Source organism: Bombina bombina, chromosome 9, assembly GCF_027579735.1.
Source record: "Bombina bombina isolate aBomBom1 chromosome 9, aBomBom1.pri, whole genome shotgun sequence".
NCBI lineage: Eukaryota > Metazoa > Chordata > Amphibia > Anura > Bombinatoridae > Bombina > Bombina bombina.
The window spans coordinates 42,771,136-42,783,899 of record NC_069507.1 but is presented as its reverse complement, the minus strand read 5'-3'; the positions used below and the strand labels follow the sequence as shown (position 1 = coordinate 42,783,899).

The 12,764-nt window shown below is 35.9% G+C and overlaps 1 protein-coding gene across 1 annotated transcript in view; it reads right to left on the bottom strand.

Annotated features, from left to right (window-relative positions):
* Positions 1-12,764, bottom strand: part of TSPAN14 (tetraspanin 14) — a gene marked incomplete in the record, with an annotated part of 77,737 nt that overhangs the window by 43,697 nt on the left and 21,276 nt on the right. Inside the window, 1 exon segment of the mRNA XM_053692066.1 lies at positions 2,820-2,920. Within this exon segment, the coding sequence (XP_053548041.1) occupies positions 2,820-2,900 (81 nt within the window).

Here is a 12,764-nt window from a genome sequence, read left to right as displayed (position 1 = left end):
CAAAGGTTGTTTCTAACAAGAATATTAATCAGGAAATTGTTGTTCCTTCCTTGTGTCCTAACCCTTCTTCTAAGAAGGAACGTCTGTTACATAATTTGGACGTAGTCCGTGTCTTGAAGTTCTACTTGCAGGCGACTAAGGATTTTCGTCAAACATCTTCATTATTTGTTGTTTTTGCTGGGAAACGTAGGGGTCAGAAAGCTACGGCTACCTCTCTTTTTGGCTGAAGAGCATCATCCACGTTGCATATGAGACTGCTGGACAGCAGCCTCCAAAACGAATTATAGCTCATTCTACTAGGGCTGTGGCTTCCTCATGGGCATTTAAAAATGATGGAGGGTGAGGGGATATATATATATATATATATATATATATATATATATATATATATATACACACACACACACAGCTCTGCTGTGGAGCTCTTTGCCTCCTCCTGCTGACCAGGAGGCGATATCCCTTAAGGATGAAATCCGTGGACTCGTCATATCGTAAAATAAATGAATTAATCAGGTAAGCATAAATTTCCTTTTTTAAGGTGGAAGTGGCAGGCTTTAGTCAAGGACTGAATGTGAGGAGTGAAGGAAAGGTCTGAGTCAAGTGTGACCCCAAGACATTGGGCATGCGGGGTAGGGGTAATGATGGAATTATCAACAGTTATAAGAAAATTTGGGGGTGGAGATTTTGGAAGGGGGAAAAATAAGGAGTTCAGTTTTGGAGAGATTTAGCTTAAGGTAGTGAGAGGACATCCAAGATGAGATATGAGAAAGACAGTTAGTGACATGGGTAGGTCTGGTGCAGAGAGGTTGATTTGGCTGTCATCGGTATACAAACGATATTAAAACCCATGGGACTTTATTAAGGAACCTAATGGTGACGTATAGATTGAAAAGAGAAGGGGACCGAAGACAGTTTCAAGCATCTTTAAAATGGCATTAAACAGCTGGACACAACTACAGGGTCATTACTCATCACACTGTTGTTTTTACCTTCTGCGCCCGCTGTTCTCTTATTTTAACCCATTACAGGTGCCAGCTGGTGAAACTCTCCTTCATACTGAGTGCAGCCATCTTGGAGGTTAAGTATTTAAGTACTTAGACAAACCCAGGAACAAGGGAGACACTGGCTCCTAGAATCCTACCCCTGGCTCCTTAACCTTTTGGGTTGTTCTCCATATATCTATATACAAATACTACTGTCTGGCTCCTAATTTTAAAAAGATTTGTAAAGCACTGGTATAGTGCACAATACAGCTGTGAAAACAACACCGATCTCTGAATATTCACCACTTCTATCACAGAGTGTAAGAATATGCTCACTCCAAAATGGTGGTTCTAAGTATGAAAATACAGATCATTACCAGCTAGCACTTGTAAAGGGTTAAATTAAAGAATGGTTCCACTGGAACTGGAGGAAAAATAAAACCACGTGAGCAGTAATTATAATGCTCAGCAGTTTAATGTCCCTTTAATTAGGAACTGAAACTTTCAAGTACTTTTGTTGTTGAAAGCATTTAAAAATGTAAAATATTTTTGCATAAAAAAAAAAGACTTAAAGAAAAAAAGACATGCATTTTAGCCAATCAGTGCTGACTCCACAGGAGTGAGCACAGTGTTATCTATATGGCACACATGAACTAAAACCCCCCAGCCAGTGCTTGACAAATATGTTTAAAAATTAGGAGCCAGTAAGAATATTTGGAAGCCAGGCATATTTTTAGGAGCCAGACAGTTGGATTTATATATAGATATATGGAGAATAACCCCAAAAGTTAGGAGTCAGGGGTAAAATGATAGAGCCAGTGGCTCCCAGGCTCCTGGGTTTGTCGAGCCCTGCCCCTAGCTGTTAAACAATGTCAAAATGCCCTAAGGTAAGAGACAGCCTTCAAGGGTTTAGAAATTAGCATGAGCCTACCTAGGTTTAGCTTTCAACAAAGAATACCAAGACAACAAAGAAAACTTGATGATCAAAGTAAATTGGAAAGTTGTTTAAAATGACATGCCCTATCTGAATCATGAAAGTTGTTTTTTGACTAGACTGTCCCTTTAACTACTGCAATATATTATACAAATGTATTATCCAGTTAATAAACACATTGCAAATGAGCGGCTGCTATAGTTTAACTATCTAATTTAAATTGAAATGTATTTTAAAATGATCTGCAAAAAAAAATTCACTTAAAGAACAAAACTCATCACAGAAAATAAAAATAGTTCAGCCTCTGTGAGAAACACAGATAATAAACTGAATAAGAAGAAATAAAATGTGCACAAACCTATACACAAATCATACAAATACTACAGAATTTCAGGTGTGTCCTTTTAATGAGGTTTGCAACAGTCTCTTTTATACAGATGATGTTTTATCAAAAACAAAGAGAAAAGCGCACCATAGCGTAACTATGTTAAAAATTTCAGATGGACAAAAGGTTGAGCAATTATATTTACATTTGCTAATGCTTTAACAGCTCTAGCGAAGCTCTACAACCAATCAGAACCAATAGATCTAGAGCTGTCTTTGTCAGTGGTGGCACGTACCATTGTGCTTCTTGCCTCAGGGGAGAAAGATTATGCATGCGCTACAGAGTGTGTCCCCTCTGTAATGGTTTAGGAACTACAGTCTCTGATTGGCTGTAGCACCCAGAACAGGGTAAGCTTTATTTAAAATAACACAACATGCATATATTAAATGCTTACCTGCACTGCCGTCCTATCAGGTACATTGTCCCTTTAAGCCAAGCAGAACTCAGGTTTACTAAAACTAGAAATAACACAAGACATGGACAATAGTCCCTTCCCAACATACGTCAAGAAACTCACCCAAAATATAATGTTGTAGCTAAACAGCAGATACTTGTAACAGCAGCTGACCTCAGCGGTGCTGTATCGATAATAATGCATTTTCTAGGATTTTCTTGCTGCTGTAAAAAAATAATAAAAAAAATAAATAACAGAATTTAGTAATAGTATCTCCAAACTGTACATCTACAACAAACCACTGGGCAGGGATTGAAAATTAATTGTAAAAAAAAAAAAAAAAAAAAAAAAAGGCTTTGCAATAAACTTTCTTTTACTCCCCTTTTAAATTTAAACTGGTGGGTTTCCCCAATTTCGAGACCTGGAAGTGACATTTCTTGTCTTGCTACAGAATAACATATTAGCCAAGTCTAAACATTTTAAAACAAAATGAAAAAGTTTGCTTCAATAGTTTTCCAACAGCCAAACTCCAGGCTTGAGACTGCAGGTAACAAGACTAGCTATTATTATTTTGTTAGTATAAAGACACTGGTTTTGGAGTTGTTCTTTGTTAAAGCCCATTAGGGATATAAATTTAGCAGGGTTAGCTTTAAGATATCAGGTGCTTTTCCAGGCCAGAGAATTCATAAATCCACAATTTTTAAAGCTAAAATTACATGACATGGGGCAAAAAAAATAACAAAAAGTATGTTGCAAAGTTGTTTTACAAAGTATAACCAATCATTTTATAAAACAAATCGAGGTGTTCACTCTCCCTTTAAAAGGATCGTTTAAAGACTTTAATATCCTCTGAAAATTGTTGGGTTTCCAGTTGCTATAAAGTAACGGGCACCACCATGTTGAAACCTAGGTTTTCCTTATCCGTCTCATCAGTTGAGGACAATTAAACACACATAAAGAGTGCAAACAATGGCTGTGTGGAATATACAGATTAAAGTAATTTTATTTAGGATACAGCAATGTAAAAAGGATGTGAGCGCCTTACAAACAGCCATCGTGCAACCATTCTTTTCTCTTGTTATATATCCCTAATGTCCGCAGTACAAGAGGAAACCTAGGTTACAACATGATGGTGCCCATTACTTTAACGATAATCAGGGGAACTGAAAACAGTTTTTAGAGTTATATAAGAGGAAAAGGAGTTAAATGAACAGTAGAGTGAAAAATAACCTATCATAAAAACTTTCCAATTTCTTTATCCAAATGTATTCATATTGTCATTGGCTCACCTGATGTTCTGCTAGCTCCCAATTGTGCGTTATTGCTCTTTCAACAAAGGATTTCAAGTGAATGAAGCAAATTTGATACTAGAATTAAATTGGAAAGTTATCTAAATTGCGTTCTTTATCTGAATCATGAAGGTAAAAAAAAAAGGGGGGTTTTATATCCCTTTAAACATTTTATATTACAATCTTAAACCGTTTATTATTATTTTATTATCATCGGTTATTTGTAGAGCGCCAGCAGATTCTGCAGCGCTATAAACATAGGGGGTATACAAGGTAGCAATTATTGGGATCAAATGGGTAGAGGGCCTTGGCTAGAGTCGCACTGTTGTAGTCAGCTCTTGTCTGCAAGAGTTGGACTCTTAGGCTTACATTCTAAGGAGGTTCATGGCGGATAGCAATGGAGGAGAGGAACTGGTATTAGGAAAGGTTAGTTTAGGTTGTATGCATCCCTGAACAGTAGAGTCTTTAGGGAGTGTTTGAAGCTTTCAAAATTAGGGGAAAGTCTTGTGGAGCGAGGCAGAGAGTTCCACAAGATGGGAGCCAGTCTGGAGAAGTCCTGTAAACGGGAGTGTAAGGAGGTAACAATAGAGGAGGAGAGTAGGAGGTCATGAGCAGAGCGAAGGGGACCGGAGGGAGAGTATCTGGAGACAAGATCTGAGATATATGGGGGAGCAGTGCAGTTGAGAGCTTAGAGTCAGAATTTTGTGTTTAATCCTGGAGGCAAGAGGAAGACAGTGAAGGAATTGGCAGAGAGGTGCAGTAGATGAAGAGCGACGTGTAAGGAAGATGAGCCTGGCAGAGGCATTCATTATGGATTGTAAAGGAGCAAGACGGCAGTTAGGGAGACCAGAGAGGACGGAGTTGCAATAGTCAAGGCGGGAAAGGATAAGAGAGTGGATTAAAATCTTAGTTGTGTAAGGAAATGTCTAATTTTAGAGATGTTTTTAAAGTGAAAGCGGCAGGATTTAGCCATGGCCTGAATGTGAGGAATGAAAGAAAGATCTGAGTCAAGTGAGACCCCAAGACATCGGGCAAGCGGGGTAGGGGTAATGATGGATTTGTCGACAGTTATAGAGAGAGGGGGGGTGGAGAGTTTAAAAGAAGGGGGAAAATAAGGTGCTCAGTTTATCAGAGATTTAGCTTAACGTGAAGGTTCCAGAGAATACAAGTGAAGGGGGTAGTGGCTTTAGATACAAGAACGTGAGTGAGGTTACCAGAGTTTTGTTTTCTGAGTCTGTGGGAAGGTACACATGGATGTGCATGGCTAGGAAGTTGTTGGGGGCCAGGATTAGTGGAAATGTGACCAGCAGTTAGTATGAGCCAGAGGGAGAGTGACATGGAGGTGAGATGCAGTTTTGCAGTAATGAGACAAGGTGCAGGGGAGAGAGAGTGTTTAGGAATAGGTAAAGTTCATGAGTACAAAAGTAAGGTGAGTTTAAAGGGACACTGAACCCAAATGTTTTCTTTCCGGATTCAGATAGAGCAGCAATTTTAAGCAACTTTCTATTTTACTCCTATTATCAATTTTTCTTCATTCTCTTGCTATCTTTATTTGAAAAAGGCATCTAAGCTTTTTTTTTTTTAGGTTCAGAACTGTGGACAGCATTTTTTTAATTGATGGATGAATTTATCCACCAATCAGCAAGAACAACCCAGGTTGTTCACCAAAAATGGGCCGGCATCTAAACTTACATTTTTGCATTTCAAATAAAGATACCAAGAGAATGAAGAAAATTTAATAGTAGTAAATTAGAAAGTTGCTTAAAATTGCATGCTCTAGCTGAATCACAAATGACATTTTTTGGGTTCAGTGTCCCTTTAAGAGAGATATGCTAATGAACAGTGCAGATGGTGAGGGGGAAGGAATAATTGAGTAAATTAAGTTTGCTATAGAGGTAAGAGGTAGCAAAAAGGAATATGAATATACTGCGCAAATTTACAAAAGTGGGAGCCAATTAAACACATAAAAGACAGAATTACAGCAGCACTTGCATAAGGAAACAATGAGATACTTAAAATACAAAATTACAGAAAGGTATTTGCCTTGTGTCTTGCCCCTTGTACAATCCTTGTTCAATTGTTGTATAATTCTTATCTTAATGCCTCACTTATAAAATGATCACTTAATTGTTGTATAATTCTTATCTTAATGCCTCACTTATAAAATGATCACTTAATTGTTGTATAATTCTTATCTTAATGCCTCACTTATAAAATGATCACTTAATTGTTGTATAATTCTTATCTTAATGCCTCACTTATAAAATGATCACTTAATTGTATAATTCTTATCTTAATGCCTCACTTATAAAATGATCACTTAATTGTTGTATAATTCTTATCTTAATGCCTCACTTATAAAATGATCACTTAATTGTATAATTCTTATCTTAATGCCTCACTTATAAAATGATCACTTAATTGTATAATTCTTATCTTAATGCCTCACTTATAAAATGATCACTTAATTGTTGTATAATTCTTATCTTAATGCCTCACTTATAAAATGATCACTTAAATTGTATAATTCTTATCTTAATGCCTCACTTATAAAATGATCACTTAATTGTTGTATAATTCTTATCTTAATGCCTCACTTATAAAATGATCACTTAATTGTTGTATAATTCTTATCTTAATGCCTCACTTATAAAATGATCACTTAATTGTTGTATAATTCTTATCTTAATGCCTCACTTATAAAATGATCACTTAATTGTATAATTCTTATCTTAATGCCTCACTTATAAAATGATCACTTAATTGTTGTATAATTCTTATCTTAATGCCTCACTTATAAAATGATCACTTAATTGTTGTATAATTCTTATCTTAATGCCTCACTTATAAAATGATCACTTAATTGTTGTATAATTCTTATCTTAATGCCACACTTATAAAATGATCACTTAATTGTTGTATAATTCTTATCTTAATGCCTTACTTATAAAATGATCACTTAATTGTATAATTCTTATCTTAATGCCTCACTTATAAAACGATCACTTTAGAAATGTGAACATATGTTATTGTAACAATGCATACAGCCCAGGCAATGCACAGCCCAAGCTAGTGTTAAATATATAGGCAGGCCAGTCAGCTGGGTCCAATAAATTACTTGATTGTTAAGTCAAAAGACAATTTAAAAGGCCATTTGAAAGTTGGATTCTGGTCAGGTCAGGTCGGGATAAGTTAAAGGACCAGTCAACAAAGTCGATTTGCATAATCAACAAATGCAAGATAACAAGACAATGCAATAGCACTTAGTCTGAACTTCAAATGAGTAATAGATTTTTTTTCTGACAATTTTAAAAGTTATGTCTTTTTGCACTACCCCTGTAACATGTGACAGCCATCAGCCAATCACAGATGCATACACGTACCATGTGACAGGCATCAGCCATTCACAAATGCATACACACTTATTCTTGCACATGCTCAGTAGGAGCTGGTGACTCAAAAAGTTTAAATATAAAAAGACTGTACACATTTTGTTAATGGAAGTAAATTGGAAAGTTGTTTAAAATGACATGCTGTATCTGAATGATGAAAGTTTAATTTTGATTGAGTGTCCCTTTAAGATAAACAAGACAGGAAAATGTTGGGCAGGTGGGAGCTATGGCAAATAACAGCAAGTATTGAAAAGGATTGGACATCACATGGCAATTAATAAAACATTAGAAGTAACACATTGGGATAACATTACAATAAATGCAGGACAAAATTAAAAAACTAAAATCATTAGCTCAGTATACAAATACACACAGCAGGAGAGGAGAGAGCACTAGAATGCAATTAATAGGTTGCAGATAAGCAGGGATTCTATTCACGTACCTAAAGAGAGTTTAATGTCTGTGTAACGTATATTTGTTTTCCTTGTAAACTAATAAAATGTCAACAGTTAAAACTTAAAGGGACATAATACTCATATGCTAAATCACTTGAAACTGATGCAGTATAACTGTAAAAAGCTGACAGGAAAATATCACCTGAGCATCTCTATGTAAAAAGGAAGATATTTTACTCACAATTTCCTCAGCTCAGCAGAGTAAGTTCTGTGTAAAAAGTTATACTCAGCTGCTCCCAGCTGCAGGTAAAAAAAAAATAATAATGAAGAAATGAACAGCAGCCAATCAGCATCAGCAGTGCTGAGGTCATGAACTCTTGTACTGTGATCTCATGAGATTTCACTTAACTCTCATGAGATTTCATTGTAAACTTCCTTAAAAGGGACACTGAACCCAATTTTTTTCTTTCACGATTCAGATAGAGCATGAAATTTTAAGCAACTTTCTAATTTACTCCTATTATCAAATTTTCTTTACTCTCTTGCTATCTTTATTTGAAAAGGGCATCTTTTTTTTGGTTCAGACCTCTGGTCAGCGCTTTTTTATTGGTGGATGAATTTATACACTAATCAGCAAGAACAACCCAGGTTGTTCACCAAAAATGGGCCGGCATCTAAACTTATATTCTTGCATGTCAAATAAAGATACCAAGAGAATGAAGAAAATGTGAGAATAGGAGTAAATTAGAAAGTTGCTTAAAATTCCATGCTCTATCTGAATCAAGAAAGAAAAAAATTGGGTTCAGTGGCCCTTTAAGCTGAATAGGGAAATAAGATGAGTGTGCACGTAAGCTCACTCCCTTAGCTTTCCCGGGACAGACATACTGATTTGCTGCTTACAATTCCTTTACAATGGGATGTGGCTACTGAGAAACTTTTGAGGTAAAATATCTTTCTTTTTTACATAGAGATGTTCAGGTGATATTTTCTAGTCAGCTTTTTACAGCTATGCTGCAGCACTTTCAAGTGTTTAAACATTTGGGTATTATGGCCCTTTAATTGCAGATATATAGCAAAGAATAATGAGAAAAATCATTTCTTACAGGGCCATTGTTTAAATGCTTCTGAATCCTTTCAAAATGGACGGGGCTCCCTCTCTCCCAACGCACTAGAAGATTGATTCAGCTGTTTTTTCTTTTTTACAAATCTAATCTATAGCCTATACTGAAGAAACCACATTTTCACTATAAGTGGTAGTTTCTAGAGGCAAAAGCAGATATTTCGATTAACAAAATAAAGGTTACGGAGCCATTTGTAAACAGGTTTCAAACTCTTCAGTGGATCAGATGGCTCATTGGTTCCTTGAGGTAATTACAAATAACAGAACAGATTCTGAGGTAACAGTGGAAGTCATTTTAAAATCCTTCCTGCCTTATGGTGCTAAACGTAAAACTCGAAAGAGGAGCGTGACCTCAGTATGACATGGACACCACCCTTCCCTCTGGCTCCGCGCCCAACAGCTGTGTGGAGGAAAGGAAGCGTTTGTAGATATCAGGGTGGGAAGAGGGTCATCAGGAGCAATGTGCTGTGAAAAAGCTTTCAGCAAATTATTATACTACCTTAGAGTAGCAGTTAAGCAGTTAAAAGGGACGCTCAATTTCTTTCACTGTACTTATTTAAAGGGACAGTCAACACCAAAATTGTTATTGTTTAAAAAGATAGATAACACCTTTAACACCTTTACTACCCATTCCCTAGCTTTGCACAACCAACCTTATTATATTAATATACTGTATACACAGCACTAATTGGCTTAAATGTAAAAAAAGAAAAAGTGAACAATTTTTCCAAAATGCACAAAAAAACGTTAAATTATTCCCAAATTTAATTTAATATCGTTGGTTAATCCAAAAATTACTGCACCCAGAAGCAAGGGCAGAATTAAGGCTTTAGAAGTACTTATATCAACATGTAGTCAAAAGATAGATAAAAATACACTCTTTTTTTTACTTGGTGGGTCGGTGAATTAATTTTAGAAATTCTATTGATCAAAACAAAACATTATGTACCATAACTTGCTCTAGCTAGATATCCACCTCTGCTTTGGCTTAAAGGGACAGTCAACACCAGAATTGTTGTTGTTTAAAAAGGAAGATAATCTCTTTTATTACCCATTCCTCAGTTTTGCATAACCAAATTAGTTATAATAATACACGTTTACCTCTGCAATTACCTTGTATCTAAGCTTCTGCTGACTGCCCCCTTATTTCAGTTCTTTTGACAGACTTGTATTTTAGCCAATCAGTGCTCCCTCCTAGGTCACTTCACGTGCATGAGCTCAATGTCATCTATATGCAACACATGAACTAATGCCCTCTAGTGGTCAAAATGCATCCAGATTAGAGGCAGTCTTCATTGTTTAAGAAATTAGCATATAAAGCTCCTAGGTTTAGCTTTCAACTAAAAATACTTAAAGAACAAAGCAAAATTGGTGATAAAAGTAAATTGGGAAGTTGTTTAAAATTACATGTCCAATTTAAATCATGTATTTTTTTTTTTAATTGACTGTCCCTTTAATCAAGTGCCGATATCTGCTAGTATCTTGTATTCAACAATGTATCTGTGATTATACTGACCCAATAAAATGCAGGATATGCTTAAATGACATAAAACAGTATGAACTAATAGGTTAGTAAATATATAATGCAGCCAAAGCTTACCTGCAAAACGGTTTGTGTTTTAACCCCCATTAACCCCTTTAATTCAGGCATAGTTTTGTTTGCAGCAAGCTCCCCCTGGGCATTTCCATATATGGAAGGTGCTATATAGGCCATAGCTTCTGCAGAATGCACTTGTGCACGGTAGAGGGCAGTTACATTACACATGACTAAATCAGTGCACAGTATAATGCTGAAGTTTTTTTTAAAAAATGTGACATTATCCCCATGGAAACAAGCAAGCCTCTTGCAACAATAGCAGTACCTGCTGTCCCTCCTCAACCCTCCCCCCCACTTGATTGCATATGTAATTATCCTCACATGTTATATGATAGCAAAAGGTTTGGACTAGGACACTGATAAGGGGGGTGGAGCAGGCTAGATCTGCAACACTAAAGTGTAAATAATTTTGCAGATTTTTGCAAATTTTATTAAAATACTTATAAGCTTTTATTTTTTTTTCACACAATGTTTTACCTCAGTTCACCCTTTCAAAATATGCACATGGCATTATATTTTCTATCTCCTACACCTTAGGGTGTACCAGTAAATACAGTAGATTTGCATAATCAACAAACGCATGATAAAAAGACAACGCAATAGCACATAGTATGAACTTCAAATGGGTAGTAGATTTTTTTCTGAAAAATTTCAAAATTATTTCTATTTCCACTACTCCTGTATCATGTGACAGCCATCAGCCAATCACAAATGCATATATGTATATTCTGCAATTTCTTGCACAGGCTCACTAAGAGCGGGTGCCTCAAAAAGTGTTAATATAAAAAAAGACTATGCACATTTTGTTAATGGAGGTAAATTGTAAAGTTGTTTAAAATTGCCTGCTCTGATTCATGAAAGTTTAATTTTGACTTAAGTGTCCCTTGAAAGAGATTTTAATCGGTTTGTTTCATTGGTGTATTAAAAAACACTAAGCAGTGGCATATACTTAAAGTGCCCCTGTTTTTAAAGATTATTTTAAGATACTGGGCTTTAAATCATTAAACTTTACAATGATACTTTTTTTAAAAAAAAATACTAAACCTTTTGTTACGGTAAACATACAGCAGTTCCTCCTGTATTGAGGATATCAACGACAAATCTGGATTCCTCCAATCATTGCGTGCCTCACGAGCTGGACGCCAAAGGGGGCACGCAAAGATTGGAGGAAACCGGATTTGTCGTTGATATCCTCAATACAGAAGGAGATGTGGGCGGAGGAACGGAGGTAATTTTGCAAGAAAACAAGTTAGTGGTTTATTGTTTTTTTACACAATTTTTTTTTTTTTTTATGTTTACTTTGACATATTTGTTTTTGTCTTTACCAAAGGAGCACTGTTTAATATCCTGTTATTAAAGTTCACGCACAAAGTTCAGTATGAAGAAGTGGGGTATATAGGGGGCTAGTAACACATAACGGAGTTGGAACTGTGGACCTTAGGCTGGACAGGTCTGTGTTAAACTAAGGGTCAGTAAACACCCCGATACGTTTACATAAAATGTTTAGTTATGTATCAAGGCTAACTCTGCTACATATATTCCCACAAATAGCTTTAACTGATAACCAAAAAACAATGTACTTTTTGCTAAAATAATGACAGTGGCTAGCTTTGTCAGCTGCGGACTCAAGCCAAGATTGGCTCATCCAAATTAGGCAAATGGAGTTTTGCTATTGATAAACAATTACAGTAAAAAGGATGTTAATTTGCTTTTAAAAATGTTTAGATTAGACTGATATGTTATTATGCAGCAACACAGCAGAATCATGTCTTGTAAGTAACACAATGTTTACTGTCCCTTTAAGTAGGAGGATTACAGCAGTTGTCGGGATGCCAAGGACTGGAACTCTGTCCTGGTTTGCTGTAAGCCTGAGTTAGCTGGACAACTCTGAAGTTCCTGTTTGCTTATTTGATGTCTTTAGACACAAGCACAAGACCTTGGGGTGATTGGCATAAAAAAATTTCTTTGAGCGTAGAATACGCAATGTGCCGAACTGTCCTTTCCCGACATACTAAAGGCAAATTTAACAGTTTGAAATTGTAATATCAGATTTTGTTTTTTAAATATAAACAAGGTATACATTTTCATTTTTTTCACTAATTTATTTGTTAGATGGATACAAAATCTTTACACCTATCTTTCAATATTTAAGAAACTTATTTTTAAAATAAACACATCTGCATATTGTTCTTGGGCTAATGCCCATTTAATGTCTAATATAAACCCTATTCTAACTGCCTACCCAGTTCACCCCCTCTCTTGCCTGCTCACATCA